Here is a 12034-nt window from a genome sequence, read left to right on the forward strand (position 1 = left end):
GGAGCGGAGACCCCAGATGGGAAAGTCAAAGGAAAGTGCCCGGGCTGGAGCAAGCCCAGAGACTTCTGGAAGGACTAGCTGCGGTCTGGGTGGACAGAGGGCGGCATGGAACATCGGATGCCGAAAAGGGCAACTAGAGTCAATGGGCTGGAGTGAGCGGCTCGTTCTCGGGGCCAGGCATGGATTGAAACCCTTGTCCGATGTTTACCCCAAGGCAGGCACCGTCACGATAATCCCAGACTCCAGGTTAAGGGGCTTGTCCAAAGTCTTAGGGCGGAGTGGCATCTGGCTATAGGGTCGGTCCTCCCCTCCACCCAGGACAGTTGGTAAAGGAGTCCCATAAAGGCACATGGATGCTAAAGACAGTCTGGGTGGATGGCCTAGCAGGGGAGGGACTGGCCCAGGTGACTGCTGGGATGTGGACCCAGGTGTCTAGCTGGCATTGTCCCCAGGACCCAGGGTGCGAGCACACCAGGGGCTGGACTGCAGCTGTGGGCTGTGACAAGTGGCTGGCAGGCAGATGTGTGCACATCTGGACGGCAGAGTCAGCACCTGCTGAGCTCCATGAAGGGGGTGCTTCAAAGGCGTTCGCTAAATCCCAAAACAGTCCTGGTCCTGGGAAGAGAGAGAGAGGCTCTGGGCAGTGAGCCGGGGGCTCTGGGGCCACACTTCCCTCACCTTGGGACCAGGGTCCTGGGCTTCCCTCCTCCCAGGCCCCTCAAATTCCTGCCGGGATGGCTGTGGGCGATGTAGGCAGGGGCTGGGGAGAGTGGGAAGGAGTCCTCCCACACCCTCAGCAGTCAGGTCATGGAGGCGTGGCTGTCTGCACTGGACTGTCCCGCCCCCGCCCCCACATTGCCTTTGCCCCCTCATCTAGAGGGGAGGGGGACTCACCCCTGCGATATTTTATGCCACCACTGGGTTGGTCTGTTGCCCCCTTTGATGAGCTGAGTGATGGCCTGCCACATTTCACTGAGGACCCTGGCGCCAGGCTCCCTGCCTGGCTCTGCTGGAGCAACCAGGAGGGGGCTTCTCCTCAGGGGGCAGAGGGAGACCCCCCCGCCTCAGAGGTGAGGAGCCGCCCAAGGACATCCAGAGCTGCCTGCCCTTCCTGGTACCTAAACATCCCCCACAGACAATTCTCCTACACCCACGCCCTGGCTCCGTGGGGGGATGGGGTCACTCCCTCCTCCCTCCTGGGACAGAGGAGTAACTTGGCCCGTTCACCACCAGCTGGGGTGAGCACGAGGGCCAGGGCCCACCTTGGCCCCCAGACCCGCCCTGTTCAAAAAGAGGGGTTTTTAGGCAGGATCAGCAGGGGCTTGGCAGGGCCCTCGGTGCCAGAAGGGAGACCGAGCCCCAGAGGGGGCGCCGGGCCCTGGGGGCGGGCCCTGGGCCGGAAGCGGGCAGCTCGGCTCGGTCCCTCCCGCCGGCACCCCTCCACGCTGAGTCTGGGCTGCGCTGTAACCCGACTCCGCTCGCGCTCCTGGGGGGCGGGAGCCCAGCGGCCTTCGCCCCGCGGCCTGAGTGCCGAGTGCCACATCACTGCGCCGCCGCCCGCCCGCCGCCCACCATGCGGCCCCCGCCGCCGTTGCTGCTGCTTGCCGCGCTGGCCGCCGCCGCCGCCCGGCCCAGGTGCCCGCTCGCCCGGGGGCCCGCCGGTAAGGCCCACCACCGCGCGCCCCGTGCCGGGAACTGGCCCCCTCCCCCGCCCCCCAGCGACCCCTGGCCCCGGAGCAGGTCCCCAAGCGCGCGCCCGTGACCTTGGAACTCATGGTCCGCTGGGAGGGGGGCACTGGGCTCTCGGGGTACAGGGAGGCTGGGACCCCAGGGCGGAGAGCAGCAGGTAGCTGGGGCAGCAGAGGGGCACCGTGCCCTGCCCACCGGAGTCCCCCTCGGGGCAGGGCACAGCGGGTGGGGCACCCTGCCGGTGGGGTCCGAGGGAGCAGGTGCCAGGACTTTGCAGGGGACAGGCCGTCCGAGGTCCCTGTTTCTCCCAGGAAGGGGGCAGCCTGTGGGCAGCAGCAAACTCTTGACCGCTCCCTGCCACCTCAGGCCAGTGATGTGGACAACAATAGCTCCAGAAATGGGCTCTGAGGGCCTGGGAGGGGGCTCGTGGTCGCCTGGGGAGGGAGTGGGTGTGCCTGGAGGGCTCTGGGACAGGGGGAAGGGATGCGCCTGCCTGTGTGATCTCACCTGCGAGTGTGGGGTGAGGGGTGGAGGCAGGGACCTGCGGTCCTGGGCTCTGGTCCCTCCTGGAGCGGGCTTCAGTTTCCCCTCAAATTCAGAGTTGGAGGTGCATCTAGTCCCCTGTCCTCAGCATCCTTATCGGCGGCAGACATCTCTGTCCCCTTGGGCACAGGAGTCTGGGCATCTCTCGGGGGCCGGGGTTTGTGGATACCTGAGAAGGTGCTGGCACAGCCAAGTCCATGTGCCAGGAGCAAAATGTCCCTCTCAAATGTGCCAATGCCGATCTTTCCTTTTCTTCCCTCTCCGTCTGGGTTTTCGCCACCCCCCTCTGGCCCTCGCCCTCACCCCTTTCCTCCTCTCCATTGCTGCAGAAAGGCCTAGGCAGAGTGTGTGCCTGTGTGTGTGTGCAAACGTGTGCACAGGTGTGTAGGCAGGATGTGGAGAGAACTTGCACTGTGTCGTGGATGGACCATCCCCTGGACCTCTGAGACCCCAGGAAATGTCTAGAATCATAGGCTTGTTGGGGACCATGGCCCCCTCCTCCAAGAAGTCCTCCCTGACCTGTCCTTTTCCCAGGGAGAAGTGCACCCCCTCCTCTGGATGCCGGCACAGGCCACTCCTTCCTCACTCTGAGGAATGGGCGGAGGTGGGGTGGGGAGCTCTGGCTGAAGCCCTGAGGTGGCACTGGTGACTGTTTCCAGGAGAAATCCTTGCTCCAGTCCGATCTTCACTCTGGACAGAGGACCATGTGCAGTCCTTAGAAGCCGAATGGCTTTTCCAGAAGGCAGGCTGGCTCGGGGCGGGGACGGGGCAGTTTGCGTCCAGGCTGCTCTACCTGATGCCTGTATCTGTGTCTTTATTGTGCCCGTCCCGGAGCCTCAGAGCAAGCCTGGACCCTCCCCTCCGCCCTTGTCTCTTGCCTTATTCCAGACCTCCGCAGGGAGCCTGCGGGCTGAGGCAGTGTTCGTGCTCTGAGGGGCCAGGCAGGTCTGGGTTCAAATCCTGAGTCCTCTTCTCTGCTGTGTAGCCTTGGGCAGATGGCCCAACCTCTCTGGCCGCATTCACGTTTCTTGTCTGTTAGAAGAGTCCTTGGCCAGAACCAACAACCTAACCTCCGCTGAAGAGGGAGGGAGGCAGGGAGGGAGGGAGCCGGGAAGCCGGCCAGCCCCAGGTCAGCCTGGGTCCCTCGCTGAAGACGTGCTGACACCTTGTGGTCACCTCGTGGAACGGGCACGTGCGGGGGCGGCCGAGGAGCAGCCTTGGATTGGCGCCGTCTACACCCAGGGATGCCTGCCCCATGATAATTTTGCGTTTTCTAGTGGTCACACTAAAGAGGACAGGAGACACGGGTGAAATTCACCTGAACAACCCATTTTATTTAAGCCAATATCTTGTTTCAGCATGTTGTCATCCATATACAATTACTAATGAGGTGTTTTATGTTCTTTCTTTATACTAAGTCTGAGATTTGGTGAGGACTTCACATGTGCAGCAGGCATCGGCAGGGACTCCCCGCTTTGAGTGCGCCGTGGGCCAGAGGGGCCACTCCTCCCTTGACCCCACCCCAGCCCTGAGCTCCCCGAAGGTGCACACTGGGGCTGACCTCTTGTCATGGGGGGAATTGTGTCCCCAGAAAGAAATGTTGGAGTCCCCATACCTGTGGCTGTGACTTTACTGGGAAGTGGGGCTTCGCAGGTACAGTCAGAGTACGAGGAAGCCACACCGGCTCAGGGCCGGCCCTAAATCCAATGACGGGTGTGCTTAGGAGAGGAACACTTTGAGACACAGACCCACCAGGAAGGGCATGTGACGATGGGGGTGCAGCCACAAGCCCAGGGCTGTCGGGAGCCCAGAGGCTGGGAGAGGCGGGGAGGACCCTCCCTCAGGTCCCGCGGAAGGGTCCGGCCTGCCAGCCCCTGATTTCAGGCTGCCGGCCTCCAGCGGTGCGGGACGTTCGGTGTCTGTCTACTAGCTTGCGGAGCTTTGTTGTAGCAGCCCCAGGAAGCACGACCCCCCCATCTGGCTGGCTCCCGTGCCCACATCAGCAGGTGCCGCCCACGCGTCCTGCCCACAAGCACGGGGGTCATGATGGGCAGCCCTCCTTCTGCCCATGTGACCCAGCTACCATCTGTGGAGCCCTTACTGGGCTCCCCCACAATGATGGGCTCTGTTGTCACCTCCTTGCACAGAAGAGGAAACTGAGACCCGAACTTCAATTTCTTCCTCTGCACATCAAAACCCCTCAAAACCGGGAGGGATCCCTTCACATCCACTCAAAATCCAGCCCCCTTGTGTGGCACCTGGTAACTTTGTGGGGGCAGACGGGGTCACTGGTCCACTCCCGGTTTCCTCGTTGCATGTTTTCCTGAGGCCACGGGGGTCCTGCCCCCCGGGAGTCCTTCCGTTCCCTGTGCGTGCCGAGTCTGAACAAGTCTGCAGGCTCGCCCACTGCCGCTCAGCGCAGGCACACGGCGGGTGCACTCCGGGCACACGGATGCAGGCGTGGGCAGGGGAGCCAGGGGCCCTTGAGGGTCCGTGAGACCTCGGGCTCCTGAGCGGACCTTCTGAGTCACGGCATCTGCCCCTGTGCGAGCTCACATGGGCTGTGGCAGGGGGTCAGCTGAGCGCGCGTCCTGGGGTTCAGCAGTCAGCGTCGGGCACAGACGCTCGTGCACAGGACCCTGCATGGATTTGATGCTTTTACCTGTTCTCCTGGCGTTAACTCGGTGCCTTTAGCTACAGAGACAGCCAGATAACAGCACACTGTTCCAAGCAGGGTCCTGGGTCGGTTTCCTATTCTTTCCTTTTTTCCCTCAAGTATTGGTTCAGCCTGTCACGCCTCTCATTCTGCAGACGACGGTGGGCACGGGTCAGGGAACACGATAGACCATAAAGACTTTGGAGTGTCAGGTGGGTGCCCAGAAACACCCTCCCCTGCATGCTGAGGGGAGCAGGTAGTTTTTGCTGCTCAGGGTCCTTGAGCTCGCTCACGGCCAGTGCGCTGGTCCCAGCATCCGAGGTGGGCACAGTAGGCACCCTGCAGCCCTCTGTTGCATTAGAGCCAGCAAAATTTGGGAAAATTATTTAGGAAAATCATTTAAGGATAATTATTCTCTCGCCTGTTGCTTTTCCCAAGTGGTGCCAGCCACTTAGGACAGCCTGGAACCCTTGGCTCACTGTCTTAGGGGTGTTATAAAACAGTAGCAGTAACGGAGCTATTACTTATGGGCCATCTACCCGAGCCACGTCCTGTGCTGGGCACTGAATGTGGGTCGTGCCATAGAACCTTCTTGTTATTCCCACCACATGATTATAGTAAACCCCACGTGCAATGGGGAAAAAAAACAGGGTCTCCCTGCCATGACCAAGGGCTGTCTAGGTCCAGCGCTAGGCATCTTCCCTGGCTCGCACTGGGCTCCCTCACCGTATTATTTGGACGAGGAGGGAGAGTGAGTCCCAGGGCAGCAGGCCTGTTCCTGCAGAGCGTCTGCACACAGCCAAGCATTTGCCTGGATCTCTTGGTCGCCAGTTTTGAGAGTAGAAACCAGGCGGCGAGGGGGTACCTTGTAGTCCCCCATCCCATGAGGGCGCTGGGAGCCTGTCTGCTGTGGGGTCGGGGGCTGTGGTTGCCTCGTCCGCAGAGGGCAAACCGTGTGCAGAGGGTCCTGGAAGGGGGAGCTGCCTGGCCAGCCCTGCAGGACCAGAGCCCACCCTCTGGCTGCTCCCACTGTGGGGGCTCCTGTTTGTTCACTCAGGAAAGTTCTCACAGCGCCCAGATCTCATGGTGCGTTGCCAGAAGGGGCTCCCACCCTCGGGGCTCATGGGTCAGGCCTGGGTTTTGTGTGAGGTGACAGGATTAAGACACAGGCTTTTCCCTCTGTTTCAGCCTTCTTCTGGGCTCCCCCCTGCACCCCCTTCCCCCTTGTTTCCCACTCTTTCTGCCACCCAGCCTGCCTGTCCTCCCAGGACTCCTGCAGGGGCCAAGGCTCTAAACCTCATGCTGGTTTGCATCCCTCTGAGTCAGCTCCTCCTTCTTGGAGCTCCCAGAGGCCCCGGACCTTCTGAGAGGTAACTTGCCAGGTGGCACTGAGTAAGGCTGGTTTTACTGGCTTTTCACAGGGCTCTCACTGTTGGGTCTCCCTGTGTGGGTCTCGAGGAGGGCCCTGGGAGCCCATGATTGCAAGGATAGTTTGCATGTTGGTCCTCTTCTCCCCGATTCAGGAGATGGTGGAATGCAACTCTTGCAGAGTGGTCTGGAAGGGGCGGGGGGAGCTGGGGCCCGTCTGACTCTCTGGGGACTTTGAATAACGTGGAGTCAGAGTTACTGGTGGGGATAGAGCCGGCCGTGGTACAGGCTCCAAGAAAGGCTCGTTAAATACTGGGGAATTTTGCCAGAACTAGTTCAACTGCTAGAAGCTTGGAACGGCCTCTGCGTGGGTGTTTACACCACGGTGATTGGCAAACACGGCAGGGTGGCCCCAGACTGGAGCCGGATGGATGCAGAGCACCCACCCCACGCTCTGGCTGTCATTCCTTAGGCGAGTCATGGCACCTCTCCGGGAGCCAGGCTCCTCCCCTGCGGAGCGGGGAGAAGGCTTCCATCAACACCGGAGGGTTGGGGTGCAGCCCCCTGAAACAGAGCTGGTGGGGTGTTAGCCCGGGGCCGGGTGCGTGGCCAGGACTCGGGAGGTGCTGGGCTGCTGTCGGAAGCAGCCATGCACCACCGTTAGTGTGCATTCTCCGGACGAGGGAATGACCGCGGTCCACACCCCTAACAGCACTGTCCTTTCTCTTCTCAGGTGAATGCCACGGGCCGTGGGCTGCACACAGTGGTACGATGCATGGACTTCTCTCACGTTTGCTTTGTGGGAGTGATGCAGTCCCTCTGCGCTGTCGAGCCCTTTAGAGAGCTGAACCCACAGTTCCCAAGGGGTGATTAGTAACGAAGCCCAATACTCAAATCCAAACCCCTTCTTAAACAGCAGGAAATTAGACAAAACAAAAGAGGAAGGACCCTTTATCTGTGCAGCCTGGGCTTCCCACCCTGGCTCTGTCCCCAGCTCCCCCAGAAATGCTCCTTCCAAGCATCCCTGCTCCCCTGGCCCCCATAGCTGGCTGGGGTCCGACGTGGCCGTGTGTACATGGCGTGTCCGCTCTTTAGCCTGTGAGCTCCCTGAGTCTCGGCTGCGTGCAGGCACCTGCCAGGCAAACCCCTTCCCCTCTGTAACATGAGGAAGGGAAAGCTGGTCTCAGGGGATGAGCTTGAAGACTAGGTGGGCTCTGACAGGTCTGATGAGCTCAGAAGCGGGTGCTTCTTCTCAAGTCCCCTCCTGCCAGATTTGGGCATCTGGTATGTTCTAAGTGGAGGGACTAGACTTTTTTGAAAAGCAGGGAATATTCTCTCAATACAAAAGCCAACGACACATATAAAATGTTTTGAGCAGAGAAATGCTGAGCAGAAATCACCCCGTCCTTTTAAACTTTGAAAACTGGCAACATCTTGTCACTTGTACCATGAGGGAGTTGCACCTGAGGGCACAGAGGGGGGCAGCTTGGGGATGACCGTGCACTCAGCTCCGTGCCGGAGAGGCTGTGGGGCAGGCAAGGGCCCCCCGCCGTACTGGGTTGGAGAGATAGGAGTTAAGGATCACACCAGAAAATGCCCAGTGACAATAAATTCCCTGTACCCGGGACACCCACCCTTGTGAGATGCAGAACTGGGTCAGGCCGGGCTGAGCCGTGGCTGTCTTCACCAGCCCCGTCCTCAGCTCCCTGAGCCTGAGCTAACCACTCCACGATCTGCCACTTTCCTGGAGACACGAGGCATTCCAAGCCGGGTGCATCTTTGGGGACTCGTTTACTTCGGGGCTGTGAGTTTGGGAGGGTCCGCACCTGCTTCTGCAAAACCAGGGTCTGCTGGCTTCTTCCACATCCCCTGATGGGGCAGCCCCTCGGCAAGGCTGGCTTTCCCACACCCATTTTGCAGCTGTGGCAGTGGAGGCCCAGAGCGGCCTGCACCGGCTCACTCCCCAGGGAGCAGTGGAGCCTAGTTATTCTCGGGACCCTTGTCTGGTCCCCCGCGGGCTCTGGCTTCCTCCCCGGGAGCCCTGGTCGGGGCCCCATCCCTGTGGGCCCTGGCCCCGTGGGGCTCTGCTGGGGCAGGACGGATGACCGTGTGGGTCACGGAGGCAGGGAGTGACCCGGTGACCCCACCTGCCCCCAGCCACGTGTGTGGACATGCAGCTCAGGACCTGCAGTGACGTGGCCTATAACCAGACGACCTTCCCTACCCTGCTGGAGCACCGGTCCCGGGAGGCAGTGGAGTCCAGCTCCGAGTACATCCTGCTGAGCGTCCTGCACCACCTGCTGGAGGGCCAGTGCAACCCTGACCTGCGGCTGCTGGGCTGCGCTGTGCTAGCCCCCCGCTGCGAGGGCGGCCATGTGCACAGGCCCTGCCGGCACGTGTGTGAGGGGCTGCGGGAGGCCTGCCAGTCCGCCTTCGACGCCATCGACATGGCCTGGCCCTACTTCCTCGACTGTGGCCACTACTTTTCAAGTGTGGAAGAGGGCTGCTATGACCCCCTGGAGAAGCTGCGAGGTGCGTGGGGCCCCGGGGCTGCACTGGTGCCCAGATGTTCAGAGAGGATCGCCGAGTCACGGTGGGCAAACGTCCCCCATATGGAGGCCTCCGGCGCCGGTGCCTGGGCCAGCCGTGACTTTAACAAATGGAAGCTTAAGTGCAAAGGGCCACGCGTGGCCAGTGTGGGCCGCCCCGGACAGGGCAGGACCGTACGGTCCCCGTGTGGCCCACACTCACGTCATGCCGCTCAGGGTCAGGTCCCCGTGACCTGGTGCTGGGCGCCCCCCACGGATGTGAGCCGTTAGAGGACAGAGCGGAGGCTCGGGGAAGGCGAGTGGCAGCAGGGAAGCCAGCGTCTGCCTGGCAGAGTCAGACCACCGATCGGTCTGTGAGGTCAGCAAACAGCCGTTGAGCGCCTGCTGTGTGCATGGCTCCGTGCTGGGCACTGAGAGGACAGGGGAGCCCAGGGACCTGTCTGCGCTGGCTTCCTGGCTCGCCGGCTGCGTGTGGGGCTCGGGGCTGGTCTGGAGCTGGCTCTGGGCCCGAGGACTCTGCCACCCACAGGCCTGTGTGCAGGTGCAGCGGGCCCATGGGTGGCGCCCTGCCAGCGGGTAGGAGCTGTGTGCGTGTGCAGAGGCAGGAGACTTGGCCGCGGGCGCACCGGGTGCAGGGGTGCAGAGGAAGAGAGCCAGACGTCCCCGTGGGGCCGAGCCCGCCTGCCCTGGGAAAGCCCTTGGAGGTGGCCCGAGAGGGATTATTTTGGGCAATTCTGCCACCAAATTGCTGGTTCCGTCTGCTTTTTTCCTCCCTCAAAACCGTTTTGAGCAGAAAGAAAACCACAGGGCAAGGGAGACGCTTAGGGAAAAGGATTAACTGTTCGGCAGCCTCTGCAGGAGCTGTGTCTTCAGTCCTGAGACCGGAGGGGGCGGGAGCCTGTGCCCTAGGAGGAGGGATGGCGCCAGGCCCGGAAGAGCAGGGCTGGTCCGAAGGAGACCTTTTAGAGGACCGGCGAGGGCTTCCCTCCCTCCTCCCCCCTCCCCCTCCCTCCTCCTCCCCACCTCCCACTGTCTCTCCCCTCCTTCCCCTCCCCCTCCCCTCCCCCACCCTCCTCCCACTGTCTCTCCCCTCCCTCCCCTCCCCCTCCCCTCCCCCTCCCTCCTCCCCACCTCCCACTGTCTCTCCCCTCCTTCCCCCTCCCCTCCCCCTCCCTCCTCCTCCCCCACCTCCCACTGTCTCTCCCCTCCCTCCCCTCCCCCCCTCCTCCTCCCCACCTCCCACTGTCTCTCCCCTCCTTCCCCCTCCCCTCCCCCTCCCTCCTCCTCCCCCTCCCTCCTCCTCCCCACCTCCCACTGTCTCTCCCCTCCCCCTCCCCTCCCCCTCCCTGCTCCTCCCCCTCCCTCCTCCTCCCCACCTCCCACTGTCTCTCCCCTCCCTTCCCCTCCCCCTCCCTCCTCCTCCCCACCTCCCACTGTCTCTCCCCTCCCTCCCCTCCCCCTCCCTCCTCCTCCCCACCTCCCACTGTCTCTCCCCTCCCTCCCCTCCCCCTCCCTCCTCCTCCCCACCTCCCACTGTCTCTCCCCTCCCTCCCCTCCCCCTCCCTCCTCCTCCCCACCTCCCACTGTCTCTCCCCTCCCTTCCCCTCCCCCTCCCCCTCCCTCCTCCTCCCCCACCTCCCACTGTCTCTCCCCTCCCTTCCCCTCCCCCTCCCCCTCCCTCCTCCTCCCCCACCTCCTACTGTCTCTCCCCTCCCTTCCCCTCCCCCTCCTTTCCCCTTCCCCTCCTATTCCCTCCTCTCTCTCCCTCTCCTTCCTCCTCCCCCTCCTTCCTCCTTCCCTTCCCCCCGGCTCCCCCCTCCCTCCCCTCCCTCTCTCCCCCCTCCACTGCCCTGCGCGGGCACCTCACCACTGTGTTGGTAATCACAGCCAACCCTTGGTGTCATCATGGCTGTGGTAGGCTGGACCCTAGGGAGCCCTTCAGACCAGGGCCTGCTGCTGACAAGGCATTGAAGCCGCCTCCGCCATGCAGCAGTGTAGACTGCAGATTAGGAACCTGCATTGGCGGTTTTCTCCCGTTTTCTGTGGGTATGTCCTTTGCCTTTATAGTCTACTGCTTTGTAATTTATACGTTTTCCACAGTCACCGTGTAATTCTTCACCATCATAACTTCAGGAACTGCGATGCTGTGTACTTCTATCGGGTGCTATTCTTAGCTGTGGATATAAAGGGGATTTTAAGGAAAAACAGAAACAGGTTGACTGGGGAGCCATTCCAGGGGGACCCCCAAGTTTCCAAGTGTGGCAGGGGAGGGGGTGTGAGGATGCTGGGGGTGGCCAGGGTCCCAGGGGTTGTAGTGGAGCTGGGCAGGGGCAGACGGAACCTCCATTGCGGGGTGTGGGTAGCCGCGCTGGTGGGTGAGTGCCCACTAAGGGCAGCTAGAGGCTCCCCCCCAACACCCCCATTCTTCCCCAGGAGGCCTGGACGCTGATGAGGCGCTGCCCTCGGGCCTGCCGCCGACCTTCATTCGCTTCACACACCACTCCTATGCCCAGATGGTGCGTGTGCTGAGGCGGACGGCGGCCCGCTGTGCCCCCATCGCCAAGACCTACAGCATCGGCCGGAGCTTCAACGGCAAGGAGCTGCTGGTCATCGAGTTCTCAGCCCGCCCTGGCCAGCACGAGCTGAGTAAGCCACTGCCGCTGGTGGGGACCCAAGAGAGAGGTCTGGGTGTGGGCCAGCTCCCAGGAAAGGGCTCTGGGCCTACTTGGCTTGGGGTGCACAAGCCCGGGTCCGGGGTCCTCGTCACGGCAGGGATGGGGTCAGGGAGCAGGCAGGGTTTGTATTCGGCTTGGTGCCCTGGGGCGCATGGCCACATCCCGCAGGGCCTGCTGGTACTCAACGAGGAGTTACAAGCTGGGGGCACCGTCCTGGGGAGTGTCACCCGCACAAGTCAGGGGGAAGAGAAGTGAGGGGTTTCCTGTGGCTGTAGGCATGTGGGCCTTTGTCTGTCTCTGTGGAAATGTAACCGTGCTCTGTGCATTCTGTCGTTTTTGCACGTCTCCCTGGCACACTCGGACCCAGTCAGGTATGTGCGCGCTTGGCCCTGGCCACTTCTTATTGGCTCCTTGGAGCTGCTTGGTGAACATAATCTCACAGAATGATCTGAAGGAAGCACTTCTTGCATTTCAAAAGCCAAGTCCATTTCAGCTCATCAGGCTAGGTGGTCCTGTTTTGAGATGGGGCAGAGCTACATGGAAAATGCTAGGTT

The 12034-nt window shown here is 62.0% G+C and overlaps 1 protein-coding gene across 2 annotated transcripts in view; it reads left to right on the forward strand.

Moving 5' to 3' along the window:
• Positions 1-1573: 1573 nt before the first annotated feature.
• The window catches only part of CPZ (carboxypeptidase Z), a 23790-nt gene continuing 13329 nt past the window's right edge, over positions 1574-12034 (forward strand). The window contains exons 1-4 of one of the 2 annotated variants that reach the window (XM_028090048.2): positions 1574-1661; positions 6990-7022; positions 8414-8788; positions 11239-11451. In XM_028090048.2, coding sequence (XP_027945849.2) covers positions 1574-1661; positions 6990-7022; positions 8414-8788; positions 11239-11451 — 709 coding nt within the window. The remainder of the gene's footprint in view (positions 1662-6989; positions 7023-8413; positions 8789-11238; positions 11452-12034) is intronic. The other variant, XM_028090056.2, reaches the window with a different exon arrangement.

The sequence above is a fragment of the Eumetopias jubatus genome, unplaced genomic scaffold (assembly GCF_037043125.1).
Source record: "Eumetopias jubatus isolate StellerSeaLion01/CBP00866 unplaced genomic scaffold, mEumJub1_p1.0 scaffold_2, whole genome shotgun sequence".
Lineage (NCBI taxonomy): Eukaryota > Metazoa > Chordata > Mammalia > Carnivora > Otariidae > Eumetopias > Eumetopias jubatus.